Source organism: Sapajus apella, unplaced genomic scaffold (assembly GCF_009761245.1).
Source record: "Sapajus apella isolate SASKATOON/1434 unplaced genomic scaffold, GSC_monkey_1.0 scaffold200, whole genome shotgun sequence".
Taxonomy (NCBI): Eukaryota; Metazoa; Chordata; class Mammalia; order Primates; family Cebidae; genus Sapajus; species Sapajus apella.
In genome coordinates, this window is record NW_022437140.1 from 614554 (window position 1) to 626369 (window position 11816).

General features: G+C 41.1%; 1 protein-coding gene across 16 annotated transcripts in view; it reads left to right on the plus strand.

Moving 5' to 3' along the window:
* The window catches only part of NSD1 (nuclear receptor binding SET domain protein 1), a 159392-nt gene that overhangs the window by 67439 nt on the left and 80137 nt on the right, over positions 1-11816 (plus strand). For all 16 annotated transcript variants that reach the window (XM_032269920.1, XM_032269928.1, XM_032269923.1 and 13 more), the window contains 2 exons: positions 1230-1365; positions 7914-8086. In XM_032269920.1, the coding sequence (XP_032125811.1) occupies positions 1230-1365; positions 7914-8086 (309 nt within the window). The remainder of the gene's footprint in view (positions 1-1229; positions 1366-7913; positions 8087-11816) is intronic.

Below are 11816 nucleotides of genomic sequence, written 5' to 3' on the forward strand. Positions count from 1 at the left end.
TTTTTTTTTTTTTTTTTTTTTTTTTTTTTTTTGAGACAGAGTCTCATTCTGTCGCTCAGGCTGAAGTGCAGTGATACGGTCTCAGCTCACTGCAGTCTCTGCCTCAAAAACCTCTGCCTCATGGATTCAGTTAATTCTCCTGCCTCAGCCTCCCAAGTAGCTGGGATTACAGGTGCCTGCCAACACGCCTGACTAATTTTTGTTGTTTTTTTTTGTAGAGATGGGGTTTCACCATGTTGGCCAGGCAGGTCACAAATTCCTGACCTCAGGTGATCCAACCGCCTTTGGCTTCCCAAAGTTCTGGGATTACAGGTGTGAGCCACCGTGCCCAGCCAATCCCAGTATTTTTAGTGAGATTTAACTTGTGTGAGTATCTAGAAGAATTCTTTGCTATTTTCTCTGAGGTTTATGTCTGAAAGAGAGTGTTAGCTGGGACTACAGGTGTGTGCCACCACTCCTGGCTACTACTATTGTTTACATGGTAATAGAAATATTGGTTTGAAAAGTATGTAGAATGTCACATGCAGAAGGGTCTGAAGTCTCATTTCTATAATTTTTTCTCCATTTTTTTCCCCTTCATGTTTTGATGCAAGGACTGGATCAAGGATATCTTTTCCTTGGAATGATTTTCTTTATTGTGTTTGTTTTTAGTTCTTTAAAAATAAAACCAGCTTAATTTTATTTCTTTTTTTTTTTTTTTTTTAGGACGGGGTTTTCTCTTTTTTCCCAGGCTGGAGTGCAATGGCGCGATCTTGGCTCACCGCAACCTCCGCCTCCTGGGTTCAGGCAATTCTCCTGCCTCAGCCTCCTGAGTAGCTGGGATTACAGGCACGTGCCACCATGCCTAGCTAATTTTTTGTATTTTTAGTAGAGACGGGGTTTCACCATGTTGACCAGGATGATCTCGATCTCTTGACCTCGTGATCCACCCGCCTCGGCCTCCCAAAGTGCTGGGATTACAGGCTTGAGCCACCGTGCCCGGCCTAATTTTATTTCAAAATACATATAGACTCAGTATATGAAACAATTATAATTGAGAACTGTTACTGTATGTTATGAATGAACAATTAAGATGAAATAATTTAGTTGTACTTATTTTGTAATTCTTTTTGGCCAGAGTGTGTTCCTCCTCAATTTTTCATACCTTTTTCAGAAGGCTAATAGGAATGATAATACTGTTTCAAAAGATTTTGATTCTTATTGATGCCCCATGTTTTTTCTGTCTAAAGTGTCAACCCAAGAAAAAGTCTACGCCACTGAAGTATGAAGTTGGAGACCTCATCTGGGCAAAATTCAAGAGACGCCCATGGTGGCCCTGCAGGATTTGTTCTGATCCGTTGATTAACACACATTCAAAAATGAAAGGTAATTCTTGCAGTGATTATACATGTTAAAGGCAGTTGCCTTTATCATAAATCAATTTTTGTTATATTTATATTTAGTAATAATCTTTATTTTTCAAGGAGCATTTTGTGAATGAATTGGTATTACATATTTTTATCTTTTGGGATTTTTAAGTTTGTTTTACTCTATGATTTAAACATTTTCTCTCTCTCTCTATTTTTTATTTATTTATTTTTTTTGAGACGGAGTCTTGCTGTTATTGCCCAGGCTGGAGTGCAGTGAATTGGTGGTGTGATTTCAGCTCACTGCAACGTCTGCATCCCTGCTTCAAACGATTTTCCTGCCTTAGCCTCCTGAGTAGCTGGGATTATAGGCGCCAGCCACCAGACTCAGCTAAATTTTTTTTTTTTTTTTTTTTTTTTGAGACAGAGTTTCACTCTTGTTGCCCAGGCTGGAGTGCAGTGCTGTGATCTTGGCTACCGCAACCTATACCTCCCGGGTTCAAAGTGATTCTCTTGCCTCAGCCTCCTGAGTAGCTGGGATTATAGGCATGCACCACCATGCCTGGGTAAATTTGTATTTTTACTAGAGATGGGGTTTGTCCATGTTGGTCAGTCTTGAACTCTCAGTCTCAGGTGATCCACCCGCCTCAGCCTCCCAAAGTGCTGACTACAGGCGTGAGCCACTATGCCCAGCTGATTTAAACATTCTCAATTATTCTGTTGATGCCAGGAAGGTGTTAGACTATTTCTCTAATGTTTACATTGTCCAGAATCATCTTTCAATATATTTACATGTTTCAACTTTAATCTTCAGGTTATCATTTTTGATAATATAAAATCTGAAACATTGGAAATGGTTCTTAGAAATAATTTTGAAGTTTAAAATTTTGATTTGGAGTATTTCCTTTAAATGCTATTGTTTGTTTTTCAGTTGATCATTGTGTTTGGCTCTCAGGTACCTTACTTTCAAATTACTCTGAAGGATGGGGCTGAAAGTTGCTTTGTCGCCCAGGCTGGAGTGCAGTGGCACAATCCCAGCTCACTGCAACTTCCATCTCCTGGGTTCAAGTGATTCTTCTGCTTCACCCACCCAAGTAGCTGGGACTACGGGCGCTGGCCACCATACCCGGCTAATTTTTGTATTGTTAGTAGAGACAGGGTTTCACCATGTTGGCCAGGCTGGTTTTGAACTCTTGACCTCAGGTGACCCACCCTCCTCGGCCTCTCAAAGTATTGGGATTACAGGCGTGAGCCACTGTGCCCAGCCTGAAACTTGATTTGAGCTGTCCTTTTTTCTAGATTAGGATGGTAGTTATTTTATTTTAGTTTTAATACATGTATTTTAGTTCCTGAAAGTCATATGTTGATGAGATTCAGAAAAATTAGCTTACTCTGTGCTTTGCTGTGATCTATCACATTCTTCACTCCTTTTAACAGGCAACCAATTGATTTTTTTTCTTTTTTATTTTTAAGACGGGTTTCACCATGTTGGTTAGGCTGGTCTTGAACTCCTGACCTCAGGTGATCCGCCCGCCTTGGCCTCCAAAGTACCTGGATTATGGGCGTGAGCCACCACGTCCAGCCACCAGTTGATATTACAGAAAATCAAACACCGCATGTTCTCACTCATAGGTGGGTGTTGAACAATGAGAACACATGGACACAGGGAGGGGAACATCACACACTGGGGTCTTTCGGGGGTAATAGGGGAAGGATAGAGGGTGGGGAGTTGAGGAGAGATAGCATGGGGAGAAATGCCAGATATAGGTGATGGGGAGGAAGGCAGCAAATCACACTGCCATGTGTGTACCTATGCAGCAATCTTGCATGTTCTTCACATGTACCCCAAAACCTAAAATACAATTAAAAAAAAAGAAATAAAAAACAAAAAATAAAGAAAATATAATCATCACCCTAACATAGAACCACATACTCTTTAGCTACCTCTGTCTGCATCTTTCCCCACCCACATGTGTTTGCCTTAAGCAACCACTAGTGTACTTTCTATTTCTGTGGATTTGCCTATTCTGGACATTTCATATACAGAAGGTCCCTGACTTGCAATGGTTCAAGTTAGAATTTTTTGACCTTACAATAGTGTGAAAGCAATACATACACAATCAATAAAAATGGTACTTCAGGTTACCTATATAGCCATTCTGTTTTGTACTTTCAGTGTAGTAGTCAGTAAATTACATGATATTCAGCAGTTTATTTTAAAATAGGCTTTGTGCCAGAAATTTTGCCCAGCTATAGGCTAACATAAGTATTCTGAGCATGTTTAGGGTGGTCTAGGTGTATCAAACGCATTTTCAAATTATTCTTTTTTTGTGGAGGCGGGGGCAAAGTCTTGCTTTGTTGCTCGGGCTGGAGTGTAGTGTCATGATCTCAGCTCACTACAACCTCTGCCTCTTGGGCTCATGTGATCCTCCCATCTCAGCCCCCCAAGTACCTGGAACTACAGGCACACACCACCACGCCCAGCTAATTAAAAATTTTTTTTGTAGAGACAGGGTCTCCCTGTAGTGCCCATGCTTGTCTTGAACTCCTGAGCTCAAACAGACCTCCTACCTTTCCCTCACAAAGTGTTTGGATTATAGGTATGAAGCCACTGCATCTGGCCACCTTTCATTTTCAACTTATAATGGGTATGTCATGAAGCATCTGTGATTTGTTTATAGATTTTCCACAAATTTGTGATGCTTCTCAACTTAACAATGGACATAGTTTCCCACTAGCAATGCATTGGTTCTGATTTTTCCCATATCTTCACCATTGGTTATTTGACTTTTTAAAAATGGACAAAACTTAATTTAATGTTTTATGTTGTTGTTGTTGTTTTGAAATAGAGTTCTGCTCTGTTGCCCAGGCTGTGGCAGGATCTCAGCTCACTGTAACCTCTGCCTCCTGGGTTCAAGTGATTCTCCTGCCTCAGCCTCTGAAGTAGCTGGGATTATATGCAGTTGCCACCACACCTGGCCAATTTTTGTATTTTTAATAGAGACCGAATTTCACCATGTTGGCCACGCTGGTCTTGAACTCCTAACCTCAAGTGATCACCCACCTTAGCCTCCCAAAGTGATGGGATTATAGGTGTCAGCCAGCCACTGCAGCCAGCCTTAATACTTTCATTGTTATTATTATTGTTTGCTTATTTTTTGTATACATATTTTTAAATAAAAAAAAATTTTTTTTGAGATGAAGCTCTGTTAACCATGCTGAAGTGCAGTGGTGCGATCTCAGCTCACTGCAACCTTCAGCTCTCATGTTCAAGTAATTCTCCTGCCTCACCCTCCAGAGTAGTTGGGACTACAGGCTTGTGCCACCACACTTAGCTGATTTTTGTGTTTTTAGTAGAGGCTGGTTTTCACCATGTTGGCCAGGCTGTTTTCAAACTCCTGACCTCAAGTGATTTGTCCCCTTCGGCCTCCCAAAATGCTAGGACTACAGACCTGAGCCACCTTGCCTGGCCTAATGCTTTCATTGTTTCAAGTAGGTAGTTCAGTAGCATTAAGTATATTCACACTGTTATGTAGCCATCGCCACTATTCATCTCCAAACTTTTTCATCTCCTCAATTCAAACTCTGTACCCATTTACCAACATCACCCTAGCCCTTGGCAACCACTGTTCTGTGTTTTTTTCTCTATAAATTTGACAATTTTAGATATCATGTATAACTAGAATCAGACATTTGTCCTGTTGACTCCTTACTTCACTTATCATGTCTTCTAGGTTCACCTATGCTATAGTATGTTTCTGAATGTCTGTCTCTCTCAATTTTTTAAAAGGCTACCTAATATTTCATTGTATTGTAAATATCAGATTTTGTTTTTCCATTCATCCATCAGTGAACATTTGGTTTGTTTCCTTTTGGCCATTCTGAACAGTGTTTCTATAAACATTATATAAGTATCTATTCTTTTGTGTTTGTTATTTTTTTTTAGATGGAGTTTTGCTCTTGTTGCCCAGGCTGGAGTACAATGAGGTGCAATCTGGCAATCTCGGCTCACTGCAACCTCTGCCTCCTGGGTTCAAGTGATTCTCATGGCTCAGCCTATCAAGTAGCTGGGATTACAGATGCCCAACCATGCCCAGCTAATTTTTGTATTTTTAGTAGAGATGGGGCTTCGCCATGTTGGCCAGGCTGGCCTCGAACTCCTGACCTCAGGTGATCCGCCTGACTTGGCCTCCTAAAGTGCTGAAATTACAACTATGAGCCACTGCACCTGTCCTAAGTATCTTCTGTTTTTGTTTTGTTTTGTTTTTAGACGGAGTCTCACTCTGTCACCCAGGCTGGAGTGCAATGGCACGATCTCAGCTCTCTGCATCCTCCACCTCCTGAGTTCATGTGATTCTTCTGCCTCAGCCTCCCGAGTAGATGGGACTATAGGCATGTGCCCCCATGACCAGCTAATTTTTGTATTTTTAGTAGACCCGGGGTTTCAGCATATTGGCCAGGCTGGCTAAGTATCTGTTTTATGTGACTTTTTGATGATATGTTAAGCCCTTTTCAATTGTGTGTTTTTTTTTTTTGTTTTTTTTTTTTTTTTTTTGAGACGGAGTTTCACTCTTGTTACCCAGGCTGGAGTGCAATGGCGCGATCTCGGCTCACCGCAACCTCCATCTCCTGGGTTCAGGCAATTCTCCTGCCTCAGCCTCCCGAGTAGCTGGGACTACAGGCGTGCACCACCATGCCCAGCTAATTTTTGTACTTTTAGTAGAGACGGGGTTTCACCATGTTGACCGGGATGGTCTCGATCTCTTGACCTCGTGATCCACCCGCCTCGGCCTTCCAATTATGTTTTTAAAAACATCTTTTCAAATTTTGTTCATCTCTTTGCTACTGCCTTAAAGTTCTAGTCATCTCAGGGCCACACTACTTTGGTGATGGTTGGTCTGTTGAGTCTTATTTCCTCTTATTGTATTGTTTAGAGGTCAAGGATATTCATATTTATTTTTTCATTTTTAATTTTTTTATAGAGATGGGGTTTCACCATGTTGGCCAGGCTGGTCTTGAACTCCTGACCTCGTGATCCACCCGTCTTGCCCTCCCAAAGTGCTGGGATTACAGGTGTGCCCCACCACTCCTGGCCTTTGTTTGTTTGTTTATTTATTTATTTATTTAAATACGGTATTTATATTTCCAAGATGTAAAACCAAATCTGTATTTGCCCAGTTTAAATGAGAGTCTTCATTGCCTACGGGATAATGGCTAATGGGTTTTTTTGTTTGTTTTGTTTGTTTGTTTGATAAAAGACAGAGTTTTGGTCTTGCTACCTAGGCTGGAGTGCAGTGGTGCAATCTCAGCTCACTGCAACCTCTGCCTCCCAGGTTCAAGCAATTCTCCTCCCTCAGCCTCCCAAGTAGCTGGGATTACAGGCATGCACCACCATGTCTGGCTAATTTTTTGTATTTAATATTAGAGACAGGGTTTCACCATGTTGGTCAGGCTGACCTGGGATTCATGACCTCAGGTGATCCAACCACCGTGGCCTCCCAAAGTACCGGGATTTACAGGTGTGAGCCACCCCGCCCGGCCAAAAGTCAAAGCTATAAAGCCTAAGGTCTTACCATGCCATGCAGACTCTTAGAAGTCTGGCTGCTGCCCAACCTTTATTAGTTTCCCTTTTCTTCCACTGTATGATACAGTGTTCTTAACTATTTTTTGTTTTATTCATTCATGCCTTTGAGGGTTCTATGCCCTCATGCTATAATTCTATCTTTAAGTGTTTTCATCCCCTACCACCGCCACCCACCAAGAGAGACTTCTGCTTTGTTGCCCAGGCTGGAGTGCAGTAGTGCAACCTCCGCTCACTGCAACCCTTGCCTCCTGAGTTCAAGTGATTCTCGTGTCTCAGTCTCTTGAGTAGCTGGGATTACAGGCATGTGCCACCACATCTGGCTACTTTTTGTATTTTTAGTTGATCCACCTGCCTCAGCCTCCCAGTGTGCTGGCATTCACTTTCTCTGCAAAACCAGTGTTTGACTATGCACTTATAGTAAGTTATTTAACTTACTATATTTAAAATATTGAAACCATACCAATTATTTGGGGGTGTGGTTGTGGGGAGGAATTCATGCAAAGCACCTTGTGTGGTGCTTCTATCTGAGTAGCTACACTACCCAGATCATACATGTTGCTTTGCTGAAACATTTCCTCCTTTTCATATTTTAGTTTAGTGTTTTTCACATTTTCTTGGTTATTTGTTCTTTTTCATATTTTTGTTGCTGTGGGCCTATTAAAAATACGTCTTCTGTGTTTTTGGAGCAATGAAATTATAGACTGATGGTAAAAGAAACTCACCTGTCTACTATCTTAATTTCGTGTTTGTAGCTAATATATATTTAGCTGGTTTTGTAGCTATATCACGTCATCAGATTAGACTATTGAAACTTTCATAACCTCCTATGTATTGACACATATTGAATACTTAAAATTTTCCTCGTATAATCTACTCTAGATCATAGTGGGCATGTTAGTTTTTTGCAAACAGTCTTCTTTGACAACAGTGATGAGAAGTAATTTCTTTGATCTAATGATACTGGTTCTCTTACTCTTATTTAGTTTCCAACCGGAGGCCCTATCGGCAGTACTACGTGGAGGCTTTTGGAGATCCTTCTGAGAGAGCCTGGGTGGCTGGAAAAGCAATCGTCATGTTTGAAGGAAGACATCAATTCGAAGAGCTACCTGTCCTTAGGAGAAGAGGGAAACAGAAAGAAAAAGGATATAGGCATAAGGTAGGAAAAGAAAAACGCCTTTTATTGAGTGGCAGAAGCAAGTAAGAAAAGGAAAGAAAATGGCCTCTTATTTATTTTTGAGACCGGTGTTGCTCTGTTGCCCAAGTTGGAGTGCAGTGGCACAATCTTGGCTCACTGCAACCTTTGCCTCCTGGATTCAAGCATTCATGTGCCTCAGCCCCCTGAGTACCTGGGATTACAAGGGAGAATCACCACACCCAGCCAATTTTTGTGTTTTTAGTAGTGACAGGATTTCACCATGATGACCAGGTTGGTCTTCAACTCCTGAGCTCAAGCAATCTGCTGCTTCAGCCTCCTAAAGTGCTGGGATTACAGATGTGAACCACTGTGGCCTGGCCTTTTAAAAATTATCTCCTTGGGAGTTGGCAGAGAGGAGGCAGGGAAGAAAGAAGCATTATATTTTTGAAATGTAAGTTGCGTTCCTTTGGTAATACTGTGAGAAAATAGCTAGGGAGCAGGTGCAGGTGTTTTTTTTGTTTTGTTTTGTTTTGTTTCTTCTTTTTTCCCCTCCACAGTGGGCTGGGCCTAGCTTGCAAAATATTTATACTCAATTTATTGAGAAATTATTTTAACCAACTTTATTGTGTCAGTCACTCACAGTAGTGAAAGTCATGACATGGCATGACCAGTCTTTTGTTATCTTTCATACATGAAGAAAGTGATCATTAAAATGAAATATTCTGCTTCTCGCCTCTTGGATTAATTATTTCTATTAATGAGAACAATAAAGTTTTTTTCTGTTGTTTGTTTTTGGAGATGGGGTCTTACTCTGTCACCCAGGCTGAAGTGCAGTGACCCACTCTTGGCTCACTGCAACTTCTGCCTCCCAGGTTCAAGCCATACTGGTGCCTCAGCCTCCCAACTAGCTGGGATTACAGGTGCCTGCCACCACTGTGGCTAATTTTTGTATTTTTAGTAGAGACAGGGTTTTGCCATATTGGTTAGGCTGGTCTTGAACTTCTGACCTCAGGTGATTCACCCGCCTCAGCCTCCCAAAGTGTTGGGATTCCAGGTGTGAGCCACCACGTCTGTCGAAAACAATAAGGTTTTTAATAATTTTCTTTTTAATGTTTCTCAGTGCTTAAGTCTGAAGTTTCTGTTCTAGTTATATTTTAACCATCAATATTGTGGCTTTGTTTCTTTTGCTTGATGTTTTGATTTTGGTAAAATTGGCTGAGAAAAATACCAGCTTATTTTCTTTAAATACCTTTTTTTCCTCCAGTTTTTTTTTTATTATGTTAAAATATACATAATATAAAAATTACTATCTTAAGCACTTTTAAGGTTACAGTTAGTTATAAATACATTCATAATCGTGTACAAACGTCACATAATTATTTTTATCTTGTAAATCTGAAACTCTTTTACCTGTTAAACAGTAATTCCCCATTTGTCCTTCTCCCATCTCCTGTTACCACCATTCTGCTGTTGGTCTGTATGATTTATTCAATTATATTCAATTTATTCTCTTATATTCAATTCTAGAAGGATACATAATAATTCTTAGTTAGGTGTTTATACTCCCCTGGGTCTAAATACTTTTATTTATTTATTATTATTATTCTTTGATATGGGTGTCTCTCTATGTTGTTCATGCTAGAGTGCTGTGGTGCAGTCATTTTTCACTGCAGCTATAACCTCCCAGGCTCAAGCCATTCTCATGTCTCAGCCTCCTGTGTATCTGTGACTACAGGCATGTACCACTACAGTGGCTAAGTTTTATTTATTTATTTAGAGACAGAGTTTTGCTCTTGTTGCCCAGGCTGGAGTGCAGTGGTGAGATCTTGACTCACCATGCAACCTCCACCTCCTAGATTCAAGCAGTTCTCCTGCCTCAGCCTCCCAAGTAGCTGGGATTACTGGCATGCGCCACCATGCCCAGCTAATTTTGTATTTTTAGTGGAGATGGGATTTCTCCATGTTGGTCAGGCTGATCTCGAACTACTGACCTCTGATGATTGGTCTACCTTGGCCTCCCAAAGTGCTGGGATTACAGGCGTGAGTCACTGCACCTGGCAGTTTTATTTTTTAATTTATTATTATATTTTAACTGAGTCATGCTCTGTCTCCCAGGCTGGAATACACTGGTACAGTCTTGGCTCACTGCAACCTCTGCCTCCTGGGTTCAAGTGATTCTCATGCCTCAGCCTCCCAAGTACCTGGGATTACAAACATATGCCACCACACCTGGTGTATTTTTAGTAGAGATGGGATTTCACCCTATTGGCCAGGCTGGTCTCAAACATCTGACTCAAGTGATACATCTGCCTCGGTTTCCCAAAGTACTGGGATTACAGGCCTGAGAACCACTGTATCCCTTCCCCAAATTTTCATTTTCTTTCTTTCTTTTTTTTCTTTTTTTTTTTTTTTTTTTTTTGTAGAATGACAAGGTCTTGACATGTTGCCCAGGCTGGTCTTGAACTGCTGGACTTAAACATTCCTCTCATGTCGGTTTCCCAAAGTGATGGGATTACAGGCATGAGATACCATGCTGACGATACTTGCAGACTATTTTTAAAAATCATAATTAGGATAATTTAGAATTCATATTTAGGGTCTGCCACTTATGACTTGAGTTATCAACAACTTGGTGTCTTCTTTTCTAAAGGTAGTATAGTAACTTATACCTTATATAACTGTTGTAAGCATTAGAAATAAGTATAAAATATTTAATATGACATAGGATTGATGCTTTAGCAACAGTTAGTATGTGTTATTAGGATGAAGGAGGTTAATGGCTTCCTTTCTGATATTTCAGCTGGTTGCTGATAGGGATGTGTCAGAGTTTTCTTGTCAAGCCTTTAGGTATGTAGAGTTACTAATCTTTTCAGAGGTGTTTATTGGGACTTTCAGGTTCTGGAAAATTGATTCACTCTGGTCTCAGTCATGAACATTTATGTGTTTCTGTGTTTAACACACACACACACACACACACACACACACACACACACACACACACACACACACACAAGATTGTCAGTTTGATGCTGTCTTTATAAGAGGAGGCTACTCTCTAGTTACCCTAATTTTTGTTTTGTTTTGTTTTTGAGATGGTGTCTCATTCTTTTACCACAGCTGGAGTGCCGTGGCATGATCTTTGACTGCAACCTCTGTCTTCCGGGTTCAAGTAATTCGCCTGCCTCAGCCTCCCAAGTAGCTGGGGTTCCAGGCGTGAGCCACCATGTCCAGCTAATTTTTGTACACCATGTTAGCCAGGCTGGTCTTGAACTCCTGACCTCAGGTGATACCCCCCCCGCCCCCGCCCCCCACACACACCTCGGCCTGTCAAAGTGCTGGGATTGCAGGTGTGAGCCACTGTGCCCAGACTTGTTACCCTATTTATTTATTTTTTAAATTATTATTATTATTTTTTTTAGAGACGGGGTTTCCCTGTGTTTTCCAGGCTGGACTGAAGGGATCCTCCTGCCTCAATCTCCCAAAGTGTTGAGATTAAAGGCGTAAGCCACTGCGCCCAGACTTTTTAAAATTTATTTTATTTTCAAAATTTGAGACAGAATCTTGCTCTGTCACACAGACTGGAGTGCAGTGGCACGAGTTCAGCTCACTGCATCCTTTACTTCCTGGGCTCAAATGATCCTCCTACCTCAGCCTACCAAGTAGCTGGGACCATAAACATGTACCACCATGCATGGCTGTGTGTGTGTGTGTGTGTGTGTGTGTGTGTGTGTGTGTGTGTGTGTGTGTGTGT